Source organism: Aspergillus pseudoviridinutans, assembly GCF_018340605.1.
Source record: "Aspergillus pseudoviridinutans IFM 55266 DNA, scaffold_5, whole genome shotgun sequence".
Lineage (NCBI taxonomy): Eukaryota > Fungi > Ascomycota > Eurotiomycetes > Eurotiales > Aspergillaceae > Aspergillus > Aspergillus pseudoviridinutans.
Window position 1 is genome coordinate 2323274 of NW_025091285.1, and position 15043 is coordinate 2338316.

The 15043-nt window shown below is 52.6% G+C and overlaps 6 protein-coding genes across 6 annotated transcripts; 4 read left to right on the forward strand and 2 right to left on the reverse strand.

The window, feature by feature from the left end:
* Positions 1–42: 42 nt before the first annotated feature.
* Asppvi_007872 (DUF4050 domain-containing protein) lies at positions 43–1164 on the forward strand (the record flags this gene model as incomplete). The annotated part of the gene is made up of 1 exon (XM_043303755.1): positions 43–1164. The coding sequence occupies one exon, from the start codon at positions 43–45 to the stop codon at positions 1162–1164; it is 1122 nt and encodes a 373-aa protein (XP_043159690.1).
* A 477-nt stretch (positions 1165–1641) lies between these two features.
* Asppvi_007873 (DsbA family oxidoreductase) lies at positions 1642–2450 on the forward strand (the record flags this gene model as incomplete). The annotated part of the gene is made up of 3 exons (XM_043303756.1): positions 1642–1689; positions 1757–1901; positions 1975–2450. The coding sequence occupies 3 exons, from the start codon at positions 1642–1644 to the stop codon at positions 2448–2450; spliced, it is 669 nt and encodes a 222-aa protein (XP_043159691.1).
* A 162-nt stretch (positions 2451–2612) lies between these two features.
* Positions 2613–9458, reverse strand: Asppvi_007874 (uncharacterized protein; the record flags this gene model as incomplete). The annotated part of the gene is made up of 1 exon (XM_043303757.1): positions 2613–9458. One exon carries the CDS (start codon positions 9456–9458, stop codon positions 2613–2615), a length of 6846 nt encoding a protein of 2281 aa, XP_043159692.1.
* A 474-nt stretch (positions 9459–9932) lies between these two features.
* Positions 9933–10459, forward strand: Asppvi_007875 (uncharacterized protein; the record flags this gene model as incomplete). The annotated part of the gene is made up of 3 exons (XM_043303758.1): positions 9933–9987; positions 10052–10176; positions 10232–10459. The coding sequence occupies 3 exons, from the start codon at positions 9933–9935 to the stop codon at positions 10457–10459; spliced, it is 408 nt and encodes a 135-aa protein (XP_043159693.1).
* Positions 10460–10943: 484 nt separating this feature from the next.
* On the reverse strand, positions 10944–12047 carry Asppvi_007876 (PAPA-1-like domain-containing protein; the record flags this gene model as incomplete). Its single annotated transcript, XM_043303759.1, has 3 exons — positions 10944–11198; positions 11286–11392; positions 11450–12047. The coding sequence occupies 3 exons, from the start codon at positions 12045–12047 to the stop codon at positions 10944–10946; spliced, it is 960 nt and encodes a 319-aa protein (XP_043159694.1).
* Positions 12048–13626: 1579 nt separating this feature from the next.
* On the forward strand, positions 13627–14889 carry Asppvi_007877 (peroxisomal membrane protein PEX14; the record flags this gene model as incomplete). Its single annotated transcript, XM_043303760.1, has 1 exon — positions 13627–14889. One exon carries the CDS (start codon positions 13627–13629, stop codon positions 14887–14889), a length of 1263 nt encoding a protein of 420 aa, XP_043159695.1.
* Between the last annotated feature and the right edge of the window lie 154 nt (positions 14890–15043).

Below are 15043 nucleotides of genomic sequence, written 5' to 3' on the forward strand. Positions count from 1 at the left end.
GTCCCCCTCACCTACCCCTCCCCACACACAAAGCCTCCCACCATGGCGGCAGAGGCACGCGACGCAGCCATCCGAGAAGCAAAACGGCACGTCTTCGAAGTCGTCCGAAACGACTGGGCCTTTGAGCCCTCCTCGGCCGCTTCTGGCGCGCCGGCATCAGCCACGCCCGCAGCCCCAGAGCAGCAATGGCTCGAATGGCGACTCCGCGAATACGACAGCTCCGGGTCCGAACTAGAGCCGCAGGATGAGCCAGATAGCCCTGGAGAGCGAGACGGCGACTCGTCCGATTCGTCAAGGGTAGTGACTGCGCGGGAGCGTCGGCGCAAGCGGCGCAGACAGCTGGAGGAGGACGAGATGCGGTGGAATATCGGATTGCGCACGTGGGTTGAGAGGCGGGATGCGTGGACCGGGGCGCGAGCGAAGGAGGATGTTTTGGCGACGGAGGAGCGAAACCCTGCCGTGCATACTCTGGGGGAGACACCGGCTACGGGCGCTGAGCGGGAGGGCACCGCTGATCTTGCTGCGCAGACAGGGAGCTCGCTTGCGATCGCTGAGAAGGAAGGGGAGCCGCAACAAGGGCAGGCAGATCGAAATCTCGATGAAGCAGCCAAGGAATCGACGGAGACGGGCCTGGCCGTGCCAGGCCAGGAATCCTCGAATGATGAGTCTGTGTCTCCTCCACCTCTTCCTGCCCCTCCCGCCGGCAAAGTCCGCGACCCCCTCGTACCTGTCGCCCCGTCCTTCATCCCCCTAAGCAACCCCGTGCGCGCTTCAATCACACCTACCATGTACCCGTCCATCTACTCCAAGGTGGTGGTGCAGGCGCTGACGCCCACCGTGCCCATCAACCTCGCCGATGTCGTCAAGGCCATGGTGCAAGGCTGGAAAGCGGACGGCCAGTGGCCCCCAAAACCGACCTCCATCGTCCTCCCGGATGACTCCACCGTGCATAGGAACGGCGGCGCCGCAGGCGACGCACAGGGATCTCACGAGTCCAAACGGCGATCGAGCGTCGTCGGCGCCGTGAAGAAGGTATTCCATTTCTCCGGCTTCCACTCGAACCCGTTCCATCGCCGCGGCTCGAGTCATGGCAGTCACCCCGAGGCGCATGACGGGCAGCCCGCAGCGTCTGATCCCCCGGGTGCTGGGCATCCGAGCAAATGAGTTTCAGTTTGCGATTCTGCTGCGTCTGCTGTGATGAACTTGACTTCGGATTTCATGTGCGGGTTGCATTGGACTGGTGCTACGGACGGTCTTTGGCGAACAGGATGCATCATCTGGAGTGGCTTATTTGTTTCTCTGTCTATGTTACGTCTTCTTCTTCCCTACTGTCATGAGTTTGCGACAATCAGAAATGGACGATTTGACGGTCTATATATGGCGGGTATAATCCGTAGCACACGGAACCCCTATACCAAATCACCTTGGTATTTAGACTCAATACCTACCATAAGCAGCACAGCTAAAGTACGATCCACTGCGATCAACTAGGCAACGTCTATTTCCACGAAGTCGTAAGCCCGCAGGCAGCATAATAACAAGAACCCCTGTCTAGCCCGCCATACCATAAATCCCCAACACAAGCACGAAACAATTACTTCCTCACAATCAATCGCTCTATTCCTCTTACACACCGTCAATATGGCCACCATCTCAATCGAGATCATCTCAGACGTGATCTGCCCATGGGTAAGTACACGCACACATACATACCTCTCACCTCAACCCAGATATATATAACCGCTGAACTCCAAAGTGCTACATCGCCTCCCGCAACCTCCAAAAAGCAATCTCGTTCTACAAGAAGACCTACCCAGGCGGCTCGAAGGACACCTTCACCATCACCTGGCAACCGTACTTCATCGACGAGGTTCCTCCCGCCGAAAGTATCCTTATACAGGGTATGTTACACCTCACCCCACCCCACCACACCAGCATCATCGAAAAGATATAGACTCTAAGTGACTGTGATAGACCGCATGCTCCGCCGGATGACGCCCGAGCAAGTCTCCGCTGCGCAGACCCGTCTCATCCGCGTTGGCGCCGCAAGCGGCATACAGTTCAAGTTTGGGGGTTACATGGGTAGTTCGCGGCTTGCGCATCGGCTGCTGCATATCGTCCGAGAGAGGAAAGGGAGCGAGGTGCAGGACCGGCTTGCGGAGATGTTGTTTCACTATCAGTTTGAGCGGGAGGCGGATGTTAGTGATGTGGAGGTTGTTGTTGAGGCGGGGGGGCGGGTTGGGCTTGGGGAGGATGAGGTGCGGGAGTGGTTGGCGGGTGATGAGGGGGTCAAGGAGATTGAGGAGCAAGGGAAAGGGGCGAGAGAGGCTGGGGTGAAGGGGGTGCCTCATATTATTGTTGGAGGGCAGTATCATTTTGATGGAGCGTTGGATGTGTCCGAGTTCTTCGAGGCTGTTGTTCAGGCCAGGCAGAGTAGTCTGTCACAATAGGCTGGATACTGGTTCCTTTGTTGAGGATCGGCTTAAGAGTTTGAAAGTCATTATTTCATTCATTTGATGAAGTTGTCATCTAATCTATATAGGGAGTAAAAAGATACCAGTTCAACGCCTTCCGACACGAGTATATACTACATAGCTGACGAGCAGAGCTGGCTAATCTGCCTCATCAAATAAATCAACGGCCCTCACAGTATCCAAAAAGGTCTGGACAGCCCGGTCAAACCCTGCCACTGGTGTGCGCTCAATCTCGGCCGCAACTGAAGGCTCAAGCTGGACTTCCTGTGGCTGGTGACCGCCACGCCGGGTGAAGTAGTACTTCCCCTGATGTTGGGACCAGCTCTCGTTGAGATAGGCTTGCAGTTCATGCGTTGCAGCAGTGCGAAGATCCCAGAAGAACGACGGGATAGCAGGGTTCGTAGTGTCGTCGTTATCGAAGGCGATGGATGATTGTACGAGGCCCGATACCTTGCTAGCCAGCGGCTGGTCACGAAGAGAAGAGGTGACAGAAAGAACAAGTCCACGAAGAGCACCAATTTGCGCGACGGCACATCCTCCCACGTCTGTCGCTCGATCTATGTAATCCACAACTGGGATCGCAGAGGTAATCATTTCAACAAGACTAGTAAGTGTGGCCATGACGGTAGAATCGGCAAGCATACGCGGGGTTGCTGTGATATACCGAAAGGCTTGGTAGGATGATCGGAAGACAGCACCAAGAATAGCTAAGACTGAGGACCGGCACATTGCATCCGTGATATCCATGAAGAAGAGCAAGTCTTTGAAGACGAGTGACACCGTCTGTATAATCGGTCGACTGAGGAGCCAAGCGGCAGGATTGGTGAACGCGCACTCGATATACGCGGAAAAGACGCATTGTAGGAGGATCGCACGCAAAGTAGGCTTATAAGAGTCTCCAGTCTCGTAGATGTCTGCCATGGACGTATGTAGCTGGTCAACCAGATATACTTGCTGCCCATCGATGGCTGCTCTCTCCGATACACCCTGGACAAACACTATCAATGTCTTCACTACTTTCTCAGAGCAGAGCTTCGGTTCGTAGCTTTTGAGTCTGGCGACAATGTAGGTTGGATCCGCCGACGGGAGTGGGAAAGAGGTAGGATCAGTGAAGAATGGATCAATAGGGCAGATATCCCTGCTATACTGTTGCAGGAATCCAACGATCCGATGAACAAAGTCAACATAAGCTCCTTGTGCGCCGGCTCCTCCATTGCCCAGCTCCTGGTAGTTTGCCTTCATGGATGCCATCATCCGCTGAATCAGTTCTCTGTAGTCCCGCCTCGTACTTGACAGCTCCCGATTTTCTGTATCTTCCAGATCCTGGACGTGCGCTCGCATATTGGAAAGTAGACTTGAAAGAAGTGACAGCCTTCGTTGACTGAGATCCTCCAACGATATCGAATACCGATCATTCTGCCGATCTTTCGAGAAGGGTAAGTTGTGCAATAACGGGTCCGTGGTGTCGAGGTTTAACAGCGCCTCCGTGAGACGATGCTGGAATTTGAGCATCGATACCCGTTCAACCAAGCTCGACAGCCACATGCTCAGTATCAGAAGCCTACACTCAGACAGGCATTGTGGGTCTCTCTCAATACAGCTTGCAAGGAAAAGGGGTGTAAACTTTCTGGTCTGCACAGTCGAACGAAGCGACGACCACGACTCTCCATCGTAATGACCGAGATAATTATCCCAATGTTTCAGCCCGTGCTTCACAAGAACCGAGGCAATGGAAGTCCAGCAATCGACAACATTCAGGAGTATCGCATCTTCAGGGCAGTGATCCTCGCCAAAGCAGTTCGACACAAGACGGGATACTGCTGGAAGGAAAACCGATTCCACGTGCTCAATATCTTTGCTTGGTGGAGGGTTTTCGCCCCCATATATTGCTTCAATGTCAGTCCAGTCCCCATACTCCTGGCTGTCTTCGTCAACTGGAACTGTGGGAGCCTTCGCCGCCGGGACAGGGTTCGCGTTGCATTTCTGAAGGTAAGCAATGATTACCTGCAACGCTTCAGAAACTACAGCATTCACACGAGCCACCTTGGCATTGAAAAGACCCAGAATTGCTCGAACTGGTGCTTTGGAAACGACGACTCGGGCATGCTCCATCGTCGGAGCCGCACGAACAGCGTTCTGTAGGCCACCAAGAGCCATGGTGAGTAACGACTCGATTTGCCTTTGGTTCTGAGAAATTGTCTTCTCAACCTCATCATGAGAGAAGCTCTTTTCAATAGCGTTCTGAGCTTCGATTTCCTTCCGGGCGAGGGAGTGCTGTTTCAAGAACTCGTTGAGGAAATAACAATGCCAGTCGGCAAATGGCTCAAGTCCAGATACATCCTCGTCGGTTGACAGCTTGAACCTCACGAGTCTGCTCCATGCCCGAATGCTGATGTTGCACGTTTCACGATGGGAGATGGCAGGGTCAACAAGGGTCTTGATGATCTCCAGTCGGGGACGACACCCATCAGGAACAGCAAAGTAAAGAGTACACAGAAGATCATGATGGTTCCTCACGGCATCCAAGTCCGATTGAGAAATGGGCTTTTCCTTGGGATATCTTCCATCGTGATTCGGTAGCAGTCGCCAAGCGAAATTTCGGATCTGTTTCTTGTCACAGGACAATGGCAAAAATCGCAGCCCGGTTGCCAGAAGCTTCAAAAAGATATGATAAGATGGGTCGCCTGGTTGGACGTCGAAGGAAGGGTTGTGGTCGAGTTCATCGAGAAAAGAAGGAGACTTGTAGCTCTCCTCGAGCTTCAGATCATAGAGATGCCTTTTCGCAAAGAAGTCATACAGGAGTTGCATTATAGACCTGCAATCTCGCCAGCCCCAACCAATGACCAGATGGTAGCATCTTCGGAAAAGAGCTCTGCAGTAATTGTTGCATGAGATTGGTTGCGTTTCAGCGTTGGTGTCGTAGTTATCGAGAACAGGTGAGAGCAATCGTTTCACCATCAACCAGTTGTCATGGGCTTCCCGGAAGCGTGCTCCAGTTCTGACCAGGCCACAGGAATCAAATTCGTTGAGCGGCAACGTGGTGAACAAGCTTTGCCATCCATTCTCGAAACCATCAATATCTCTTGAGTTACTCGAATCCCCTCCAGCTGACAAGTAGGCTTCAGCAATCAACTCACCGAAGCACTGTTTGAGTTCATCCATGGACAGCAACACATGTCGCACAATCACATAGGCCTCGATGACAGATTGGTCCGCCTGGATGCCCGCTTCACGCTTTGTGGGAGATTTGTTGTCCTGAAGAAATGTGCGCATCTGTATCTGCGCCGTCCGACTTGCAATGAAGCTTAGAACACGTCTGGCAGCAAACTTGACCAAATCTGATATCTCATAGGCAATCTTCCCATCAACAAGAGCATGTCGAGCTACCTGAAACGATTGGCTCGCAAACACAAGATTGTAGGACGCAATCTGCGTGAGATAATCCCTCTGACGCTCATCACTCAACACCATCGCCGTAAGTTGCTCGTTCAGCTTTGCAATGAGACTCTGGGTTCGTGTGACAAATCCCATTCTATCGATCGGATCCTCAAACGCCAGGTGTTCTGTGACATACTGGACCAACGACCTGTACAATGCACAAGCGTCGTGGGAAGTCGTTCCTCGATCAATGCTTGTTGCAGTTTCAGAGGCGGCCTTCTCTATCTCTTCGATCATAACGTCAAAGACTTGGCCGAGTTCAGAAGAGACCGTGTCGTTCCAAGGACCCCACCGGAAACACTGGTCTCTCAGTGTGATGCGAGAGAGACCGGTTTTCACATCCATATTGCGCGATTCAACCTTGAGAGAGCGCGAGAACTGGCCACTCCCTATAAACGTAGATTCATGGAAGAATGTGCCAGGGCAAAGAGGTGTGATATCGAAGTCAACGGTGTAGGTGCGCCGAAAAGACTTTAGTCCGTTGCCAGTGCTGATTGTAGAACGCGAGTTTTCCAGAACAACACCATCTGCCGGCATGGTAGTCACAGAATCTCGAGTGTCAACTCGCTGACTATCGAGCGCATCAAGGTCCACTCGCCGAGGCGGGCGTTTCTTCAACTGACGTCGCCTAGTATGGCCTGGAGGTGTAAGCGACGCATCAGTGGCCACGTTCGGGATCTCGGCAGGAAGATCTGATTGAACCCTGGTTGGGATAGAGTGTGTGAGACTGTTTGCAAGGTAACGATCAAGGGGTAAGCTCCGGTGTGTCGGGTGTTTGTGCCGGTAGTCTCGATTCAGCTGTGCAAGTGTTTTCTGGAAGAGCGACGGTGATGCAGAGTTCCTGCTAGCATCTGTTATTTCGGGTTCCGCTGGACGTGGGCCGTTTCTCTTCAGAGATGAAACGGCAAAGTTTCGACGAATGACCCATTTCCTACTTTGCTGCCCAGAGGCAGGCTTCGGACGCGACGAAATGTCCCTTTCTGTGGTTGGTGCGGTAGCTGGGACATCTGGACGCGTCTCGTCAGGAGCATCGTCGGTCAGATCAACTTGAGCGGTCCTCTTAGGATTTGGCAAGAAGCCTCTCTCCTTTAAATGAGGATTGTGATCGTTAACGACGGCTGACAGATTAACAGCGCGATCCAACAATGGCTGTCGCGCGTAAAGCTTGGTCTGTACTCGAGGCAACTGTGTCTGCCGAAGCTTTCCTCTCCGCCACTCGCCCAATGCCTTGTTAGCATCTTCCGTGTCCAGTCGCGATCCCAGCTTGATGAACTTGCGGGATGGGCTTCTCCTGCCCATATCTTTGCGGCAACGTGCTCTTCGCGCGGCGACCCTCAGGAATTGAGGCAGTTCTTCTCGAGGTCGATGAGCAACGTCTGGAGCATCTAAAATGCCTAGTCTAGGGAGACGGAGCGGCGCATCCCTCTCCTTTCGGGCTCCATATTCTGGATCGGTAATCCTTGTCTGTCGCTTCAATCGTGGTCTTTTATTGTGACTATGCGAGTGCGAGCCACTTGTTTCCGTCCTCTGACGTTTCTTGCCCGGCTTTCGACTTCGTGGGCCTGTTGGTCCCCGAGGTATTGGCGGGAACATGTAGTCTATGTGATCAGACTCAGGAATGTCGTCTCCGGCGATATTGTCGTCAAACGGCAAGTCGAGCTCAAATAACTCAGCTAACTTCTTGTGGGCGTCGACTGCAGGCATGTCCTCCTCTGCTCCAGTACTCTCGCCACTGTCATCATCCGCAAGATGACTTAACGATGCCAATGGCTCCCTAGCAGTTAAATCCATCCTAGAATCATTCTTTTTCGTGATCTTCCTGGCAACGCCCTTGGCGGTTTCTGTTCGATGGGATGCCAGTCTATCGCGCTGTCGCTGCGTGGATGGAAGATTTCCCTGTTTTTGAATTTTTTGATCCAGTCGCAGCCAAGATGCCGGTAGCACACCTTTGATCTTCCGTTGTAGAGCCCTCACTGCGGCTTGCTCATCATCTTCCTCAGGTGCATCCTCGTCCACGTCGGAGTTTGGTTGACTCTGATTAGTGGCTGATTCACCGTCCACAGAAACCTGGTCATCAGCGCCAGCCAACCAGTCTGTCATGTCAGAATTTATAGCATTGCGTCCACTGACTCGAGGCTCCGTAACCGGCGTAGTTAGGGTCGGTGGCGTGAATCCAAGTGGGAACCGGAATCCCTCGGCGTGCTGACTGGTTTGCGTGGAGGAGATGCTGCCTGAGCGTGGAGGACTTGGTATGTTGAAGATAGTGTTATTTTCAGGACGTGCAGGAGATTGGCAGATGACCACTTTTGGCTGGGGCGCGTGTTCCAGTGAGCGTCGTTCAGCATCTTCAGGTCGGGATACCCTGCGCCGTTTTGAAGGACGAGCATCTGATCTGTCCGGTAAATGGCCCTGGAAATGTGGCTCTAAACGACCTCGCCGATGTAGAGAATCCATGTGAACGTGTCTATCAGGCAGCGGAGGATCCATTGCTGGAGATGATGGCGGAAATTGAAAGTCTTCAACGGGACTGCTTGAAGGAGGCTCGAAGTCCTTGCTTTGACTCTCGTCGGCTGTGCCATGTACGGCTTGATGGTGAGGTACCCGTACAGGTTTCAGGCCTCTGGCTTTCATGAGACTCCGGTACTTCGCATCTTCGAGCAGGTAAGGATGTAATTGGATAGGATTCCGCTGTCTCAATGACCTGCGCATGGGTTGTGACATCTCCTGTAATATATGCTCCGGAATCTCAAAAGGCAGCAGTGGCTCCTCTGGATTCTGGGGAGCTTGCGTTTCTGTGGCCTCTGTGGCCTCTGTCGCCTTCTGCCCCTTTTGGCTATCTCGCAAACTGCCATCATCTTCACCCAGACGTATCGAATGAAGTGATGATAGAGGAGAAGAAAGAGGAGAGATATTGTCATTCTCGTTTACTAGCTGCGTCTCGACTTCATCAATAGCTGGCGTGCTATTCTGGGTTCCGAAGTCCTTCCTCTTTGAGAAGTAAGTGATCCGTCTCCGGGATGGCTGCAAATCGAACTGTAGCTCGTCCGGCGAACTGGGAATGTCCCATATCCCGGCCTGCGGTTGGGTGCGAGGCGTTGATGGAGTGCTGGGATTCGTGGCGGTCACACCACTTGAACTGGACGAAGACTCGGCCACCTCTCTCGTACCAGGCATACTCTGACCTGCCGGATCTTTCTGACTTCCTCGAACAGAGCCAGAGCCATCTTGAGATGTCTTCTTCCTTACATCCACCATCGTAGAGTCCTCCTCGGCCTTATCAACGGCGGGCGTGCTTTCTTCAGCATCCTTCGAGCCTAATACCACATTTTGAGCTTTGTCGGTACCATCGTCACCAAGCCCATCCCGTTGTCCCTCGTCTGCTTCATCGTGTGCCGCCGGCGCAGTGTGTTTCGCATTGGGCGTAACCTCTTCCGTCCCTCCATCACCACCGTCGACCCTCCCATTCACCACCTTTGACTCCTGACTGTCAAAGTCAACCTCCGAGTCCGAGTCCGGTACAAACCCTCGTTCCCGCCATGATTCCATTTGTGACCTTGGCGCTGCTTGCCCATTTCCCTATTTGTCCATGCTTCGTCCGCGGCTGCGAAACTCGTCCAAAATTCCCTGGACCGATGCAGATGGGAACCGATCACGAGATTTCAAGTGCGTAAAGGTCAAGGCCAATCGTATATGTCGGATTGGTGATTACAGGTCGAACAAAGTTGTTCGTTGATTAGACGCGTCGAAAATGCGTGGAGACGCGTTGTTCCCAAAAGGCGGAAATCGTAAGTGGATTAATGGTATGGAGCAGTTCCGCAGTCGACGGGCGCCTGGGAGCCTGGAACCGCCGGCCGTTTAAGTGCCAGTTAGGCCTAAATCGATCTGCCTGCTCTGCACGTTTCTTGTGCCGGAGTTTCTACGGATATAAATGATCGGCCATAATTTGTTTATCTTATCCTGACTACGATAATCAACTCTTTCGATTCACCTGCAGCAGCTTGCACCATCACCATCGAAAACATGAGTCGCAACTTCATCCCCGCCGCATTAGCCATCGGCATGGGCATATTGACCGGTATGATCTCACAAACCTTCGAGTTCCTGAACCCGGAGACTTACCATTGAAATTTCCCCCTCAGGCTACTATACCTTCCAACCCGCACTACAAGAACTCCAAATCGAGAAGCGCAAGCCTCAATCGTATGTCTCGCTCTTCACGTTCTGCGACGAGCCACCGCGCATTGCATTTAGACATGAGTTAGCCGTATGCTGATGGACATACGCAGGACCAGTGGACAAGCAGAGCAATTGGGGAATAGTCAAATGAAGTCTCAGACTCCCGCGTCAAGCTCCGAGACCAAGCCGTCGGACCAGCAGACCAGGTAGCGCTGAGCGAGAAACCGGATGAAGGCGGACTTGAAGAGAATGTTCCTGCAGGAGCAGGGACTTCGAACCGGATCCACAGTGCTGAAGCAAGTTGGAGCGAGGTGGTGCAAGACATCTCTGTCTGGAGACAGGACTTCAGAGCGCGCTCTCGAGGGACCTAGCGCTGCGCCATCGCGGGACCAGGGAGCTACCTGTTTGGTGGAGTAGAGCTCATCCTCAACTGGGTTCTGCCAGCAGTGTCGCATCGGCGTCAACTGGTGTCGACGGATTTGCTTTACAGCTCAATGGCTCAAAGCAATTGCCACGGATGGCAGTCGCTAATGCTTCCCAGCTGAAAGGTATGCTTCGTGCATCGGCACATGGACAGGTGTTCCATTGTAATATATAAATAGTTGCTACTGTGCTGTTTAAAGCTCGTTCAGCCCGTTTGCAAATGTATATTAGCGCATTTCTACGCTCTTTTTGTATCTGAAAGACCAACCGAGTAGGGTATGATACACACTTGACAGAAGGTAAAATACATGAACGACAGCAATTTAAGAATCATTGGCCCTTCCCAGCTTCAGTAAGAAGAATATCGTCAGACAAGATCAATGCCGCCCTAAAACGCCCAGCTCCAATTTCCCTGCACAGTCATACCGAGAATCAAACTTCCTCCACAAGCTTTGATGGCCGGCTAGGAGCTTCCCCAAAGACGCGTCCCGCAGGAGTTCCGAGCCATTCTTCAGGCACACCGATACGACTGCCCTTGCGGCCACTCACCCATCTGACCATTGTCGGCTGTGGTTTCTCTGCTTCTTCTGCCTCTTGCTCGGCGGCATTGGCTTCCGCTTCAGCAACTGGAATCCGACCACGCCGTTTTGGAGCCTGCTTGCGTAGCAACCTATTGATCGTGTCCATCTGTGCTAATACGTTAGCGATGTGGTACAGCGAGCAGATAGCGGAATTTCGAGACCGAGAAGGGGCTGCTTCACCGGCCCAACTTACCTTTTCTTCCTCGTTCCGCTTCTCGCTAAGATTCTTTCTTCTTCGGGCCATTTCAGCACGACGCATAGCACGTTCCTCTGCCGTTAGGTGCTTTTTCACTTGAGGTTCTGTTTCTTGGTCAGCAGCGACACTTCACTCAAAGCGCTTATAGAAGGGAAACTCACCCATGGGGAGCTGCAAAAAGTCATTGCCGAGGGTTCCTCTCTGCCGCTTGGTTAACCGGCTAAGGTCGCCTCCGGGTGTGATCTCTTCACTATCTTCGTCCTCCTCGTCTTCTTCATCCTCTTCATCCAGGTCCTCGTCTCCTCCATTTCCATTGCCAAGCCCACTCTCGTCCTGGTCATCAGGCTCACCTTCGGCATCCGTATCTAGCTCGGATAACTCCTCGTCATCTTCGTCGTCTTCCTCCTCCAGTTCCATCTCCTTCTCCTCCACGCTCTTCACAGCCTTGCCTGTTGACGTGGCAGCACCCTTGGCGTGCCTTTTTGAAGTTGGTGGTCGGGGTGGCGCATCATCCAGTTCCAAATCGCCATCCGCATCAACGTCATCCTCGCCAGGTGCATCCTCGTCAACTTCATCCTCCTCTTGGTCTTCTAAATCATCCCCCTCGCTTGTGCTAACCTCTACGAGCTTCCTCTTGGGCCGGCTAGACCGGGGTCCCGTGATGATGGGATTTTCAGTGAAGACATTGTGGGAGCGTCTGGTTGACGTGCTACCCCGTGCGCTACCCCCAGTAGCTTCGCGGAGCTTGCTCGAAGGCATCCTTACTGTCAGAAAAAGCGATTTGACGGGGTTCTCTGCGCTGCCTGAAACAGACCGAGTGACTGTTACTAGTGGGGCAGATGGGACAGCACGTGTCGATCTGGTAGGCTTTGGACTCATGTCAGAATCAATGCTTGATGGATCATCTCGCGCTGGACGAGAGCGAAGAGAGCGAAGAGAGCGACGTATAGACATAGCCAAGGGAAACAAAGGAGACTTTTCTGAAATTATATTATGGGAAACAGGAATGAGGGGTAGGAGGATGATGAAGAGAAGATCGTTGTAGTGATAAATCCAGCGATGCGATGCGATTTAAGCAACAACTGAAGACAGTTTAAAAGGGTTGATGGGAAGAAGCTCGCAACGTCAATGAGTTGACGATGCCTAACTATGAAGATTCTAGCAGGGGAAGCGGGGATGCGAGTGAATGGGAGCTAATATCCACAGGTCGACGGATGAGCTCAAGATGATGGTCATCGAGCAAACATCCATTCATAGGATGATGGATACGTGGGCCATTGTAGATAGTTGTGTGTAGGTAGGCCATGCATTCCGGGTAGACGCAGGCAAGCAACGCCCATCACACATTTGACGCCAGTTAAAAGTCGCAAGCCGGCATCAAGGATGGGGACCAATTAGGCGTTGCGATCCAGGATGGGATGGAGGAAGCCCGTGCAAAAGCGACAAGCGACTAAGACAACGAACCCATCGCAGACGCGGTGAATTTCAACGCTTGTGCGTTCGTTTCTCTCCGCCACACCCACATACCAGGGGCGTATAATCCTTGTAGTGACCGTGGCAAGGCTTCCCCGAAAAACGGAAACAATCAAGAATCGAAAAACACACCAATGACAAGTCACAGGGTTATTGTGCAAGAGTGACAGAAAATAAGAGCAATACGAGAGGACGGATACTCACTCGACCAGGAGGAACTAATAGATGGTTCGTTGATAGAGGAATGGACGGGGAAGGGTCCAGGATGATCTTGACGGCAATTCCCTTGTATATCTCAGGTATATATATTGATGTCGGACAAAGAACACTTGTCACTGATGAAAGATGGATATGTATGCTCTTTTACAAGTGCAGCATTCTTAATGGATGATATCAGGAGTGCTCTGTATGTCCATTCTTGTTCGCCAGTCTGATTTATTCCTCATCCTCCCCATTCTGCCGCTCAGCGGTGTGTGTGCTTGGCAGTTGTACATCTGTGAGATAACTCTCTTAACCAGAACATCCACTCGGAGTTACTTTTGAAAATACATACAGAGGCTTCTTCGAGTGCTCTCAGGCCAAGAACACATGATGATGATATTCTCTTTATATCATTCGTACCAGTATATCGACATGAAGAGCCCAAGAATAATCACCTTTAGATGATCAGGTGATCTGTAGTACTTAAGATGAGTATATTACATTACATTACCATACAGCCGAGGTCTGGGGAAATCGACCCCAAGGAAACGGCCGACATCTCCATCGCTCACATGAAGTTCTATGTCCGTCTCTCCTCCTTATCTCCTCTGTCACTCAACGTGCTTCTTGAAGTCGATATTTTTCCCCTCTTGTGGAGCGCAACATGTCGGATACCAAGTCTAAACTCCCTTCAATCCCTCAATGGCAGCAACCTGCCGCTGCCAGCACCAATGCCAACACCTCCAACTCCACATCATCGCCAAGCTCCGATGAGACACCCCGCTCAGTGCTCATAGAGCAAGCCAGAAAGTTCTTGCAGGATGACTCCCTACGCGATGCGCCCATTGACCGCAAGGTAGCTTTTCTAGAGTCCAAGGGCCTCCGAAGCGAGGAAATAGACAGTCTCCTGTCCATCTCGCGGGATGCGGACTCAAACAGCAGCAGCACCGCCGAGGGGAACAAGTCTACCCCGGATTCTACCACATCATCCACCAACGAGGAGTCGCAAAGTCCCAAAGAATCATCTTCTTCATCACCAACATCATCCGCATCTTCATCTACCACATCCGCTGCTCCAACCGCAACGAAGAACTCCGCACCACGCGATGTCCCACCCATCATCACTTACCCCGAATTCCTCATTCAGCAATCCAAACCCCCACCACTGGTAACCCTCCGCAGCATTCTCTACACCCTCTACGGCGCCGCCGGCCTAGGAGCAAGCCTCTACGGCGCAAGCGAATACCTCGTCAAGCCAATGCTCGCCACCCTTACCAGCGCCCGCCTCGAACTCGCCCAAACCGCCAACACCAACCTCCAAAAACTCAACGAGAAACTCGAGCAGAATGTCTCTCGGATCCCACCCCAACTCTCCGCAAAAGACGCAAAACAAACCGAGCCTGCCGACTCCGAAGACGACGAGGACTCCATCACCTCCGACCCAACAGAGCTCTTCCACCGGGACGTCGCAACCCAGACCTCCCAGGATCTGGACACAAGCACCCTCCCACGCACTGTAGACCAGCACTCCGCCGACGAGGTAGCCCCCGACCCCACCGCAGCAGTGGACACGCACCTCAAGCGACTCGAGAACATCACCTCGCATCTCCGCGAAGTCGCCGCCTCCGAGACAGAATCAGGTGCGCTGGACGACTCCGTGCGTACCCGGTTGAACGAACTACACCATTACCTCGATGGCTTGCTCTACAGCAGGTCCAGCTATAGTTCTGTCACAGGGTATGGGGTATACAGCACGCCTGGTCTGGAGACCACATCCGGCCCCTCGGCGGGCATCAGCAAAGCCGAAGAAGACGCGATGGCCAGCTTCCGGGCTGACATTAGAGGTGTCAAGGGCGCCTTGCTGAGCGCTCGGAACTTTCCCGCCAGCCGGGGAAGAACTGGCTCGGGGATTCTGTCTGGCAAGTGAAGGTCTATGTATATATTTTAGAAGAGGATGAGCATTCTTGGAATCTGAATGTATTCTGGGTTGAGGTTTCTTATCGATCCAAGCAAAGATGCCCACTCATTTGCGTGTTGCGTGGCAGTGTATATCTATAGAGTCTAACATTTTTAATTCAAGT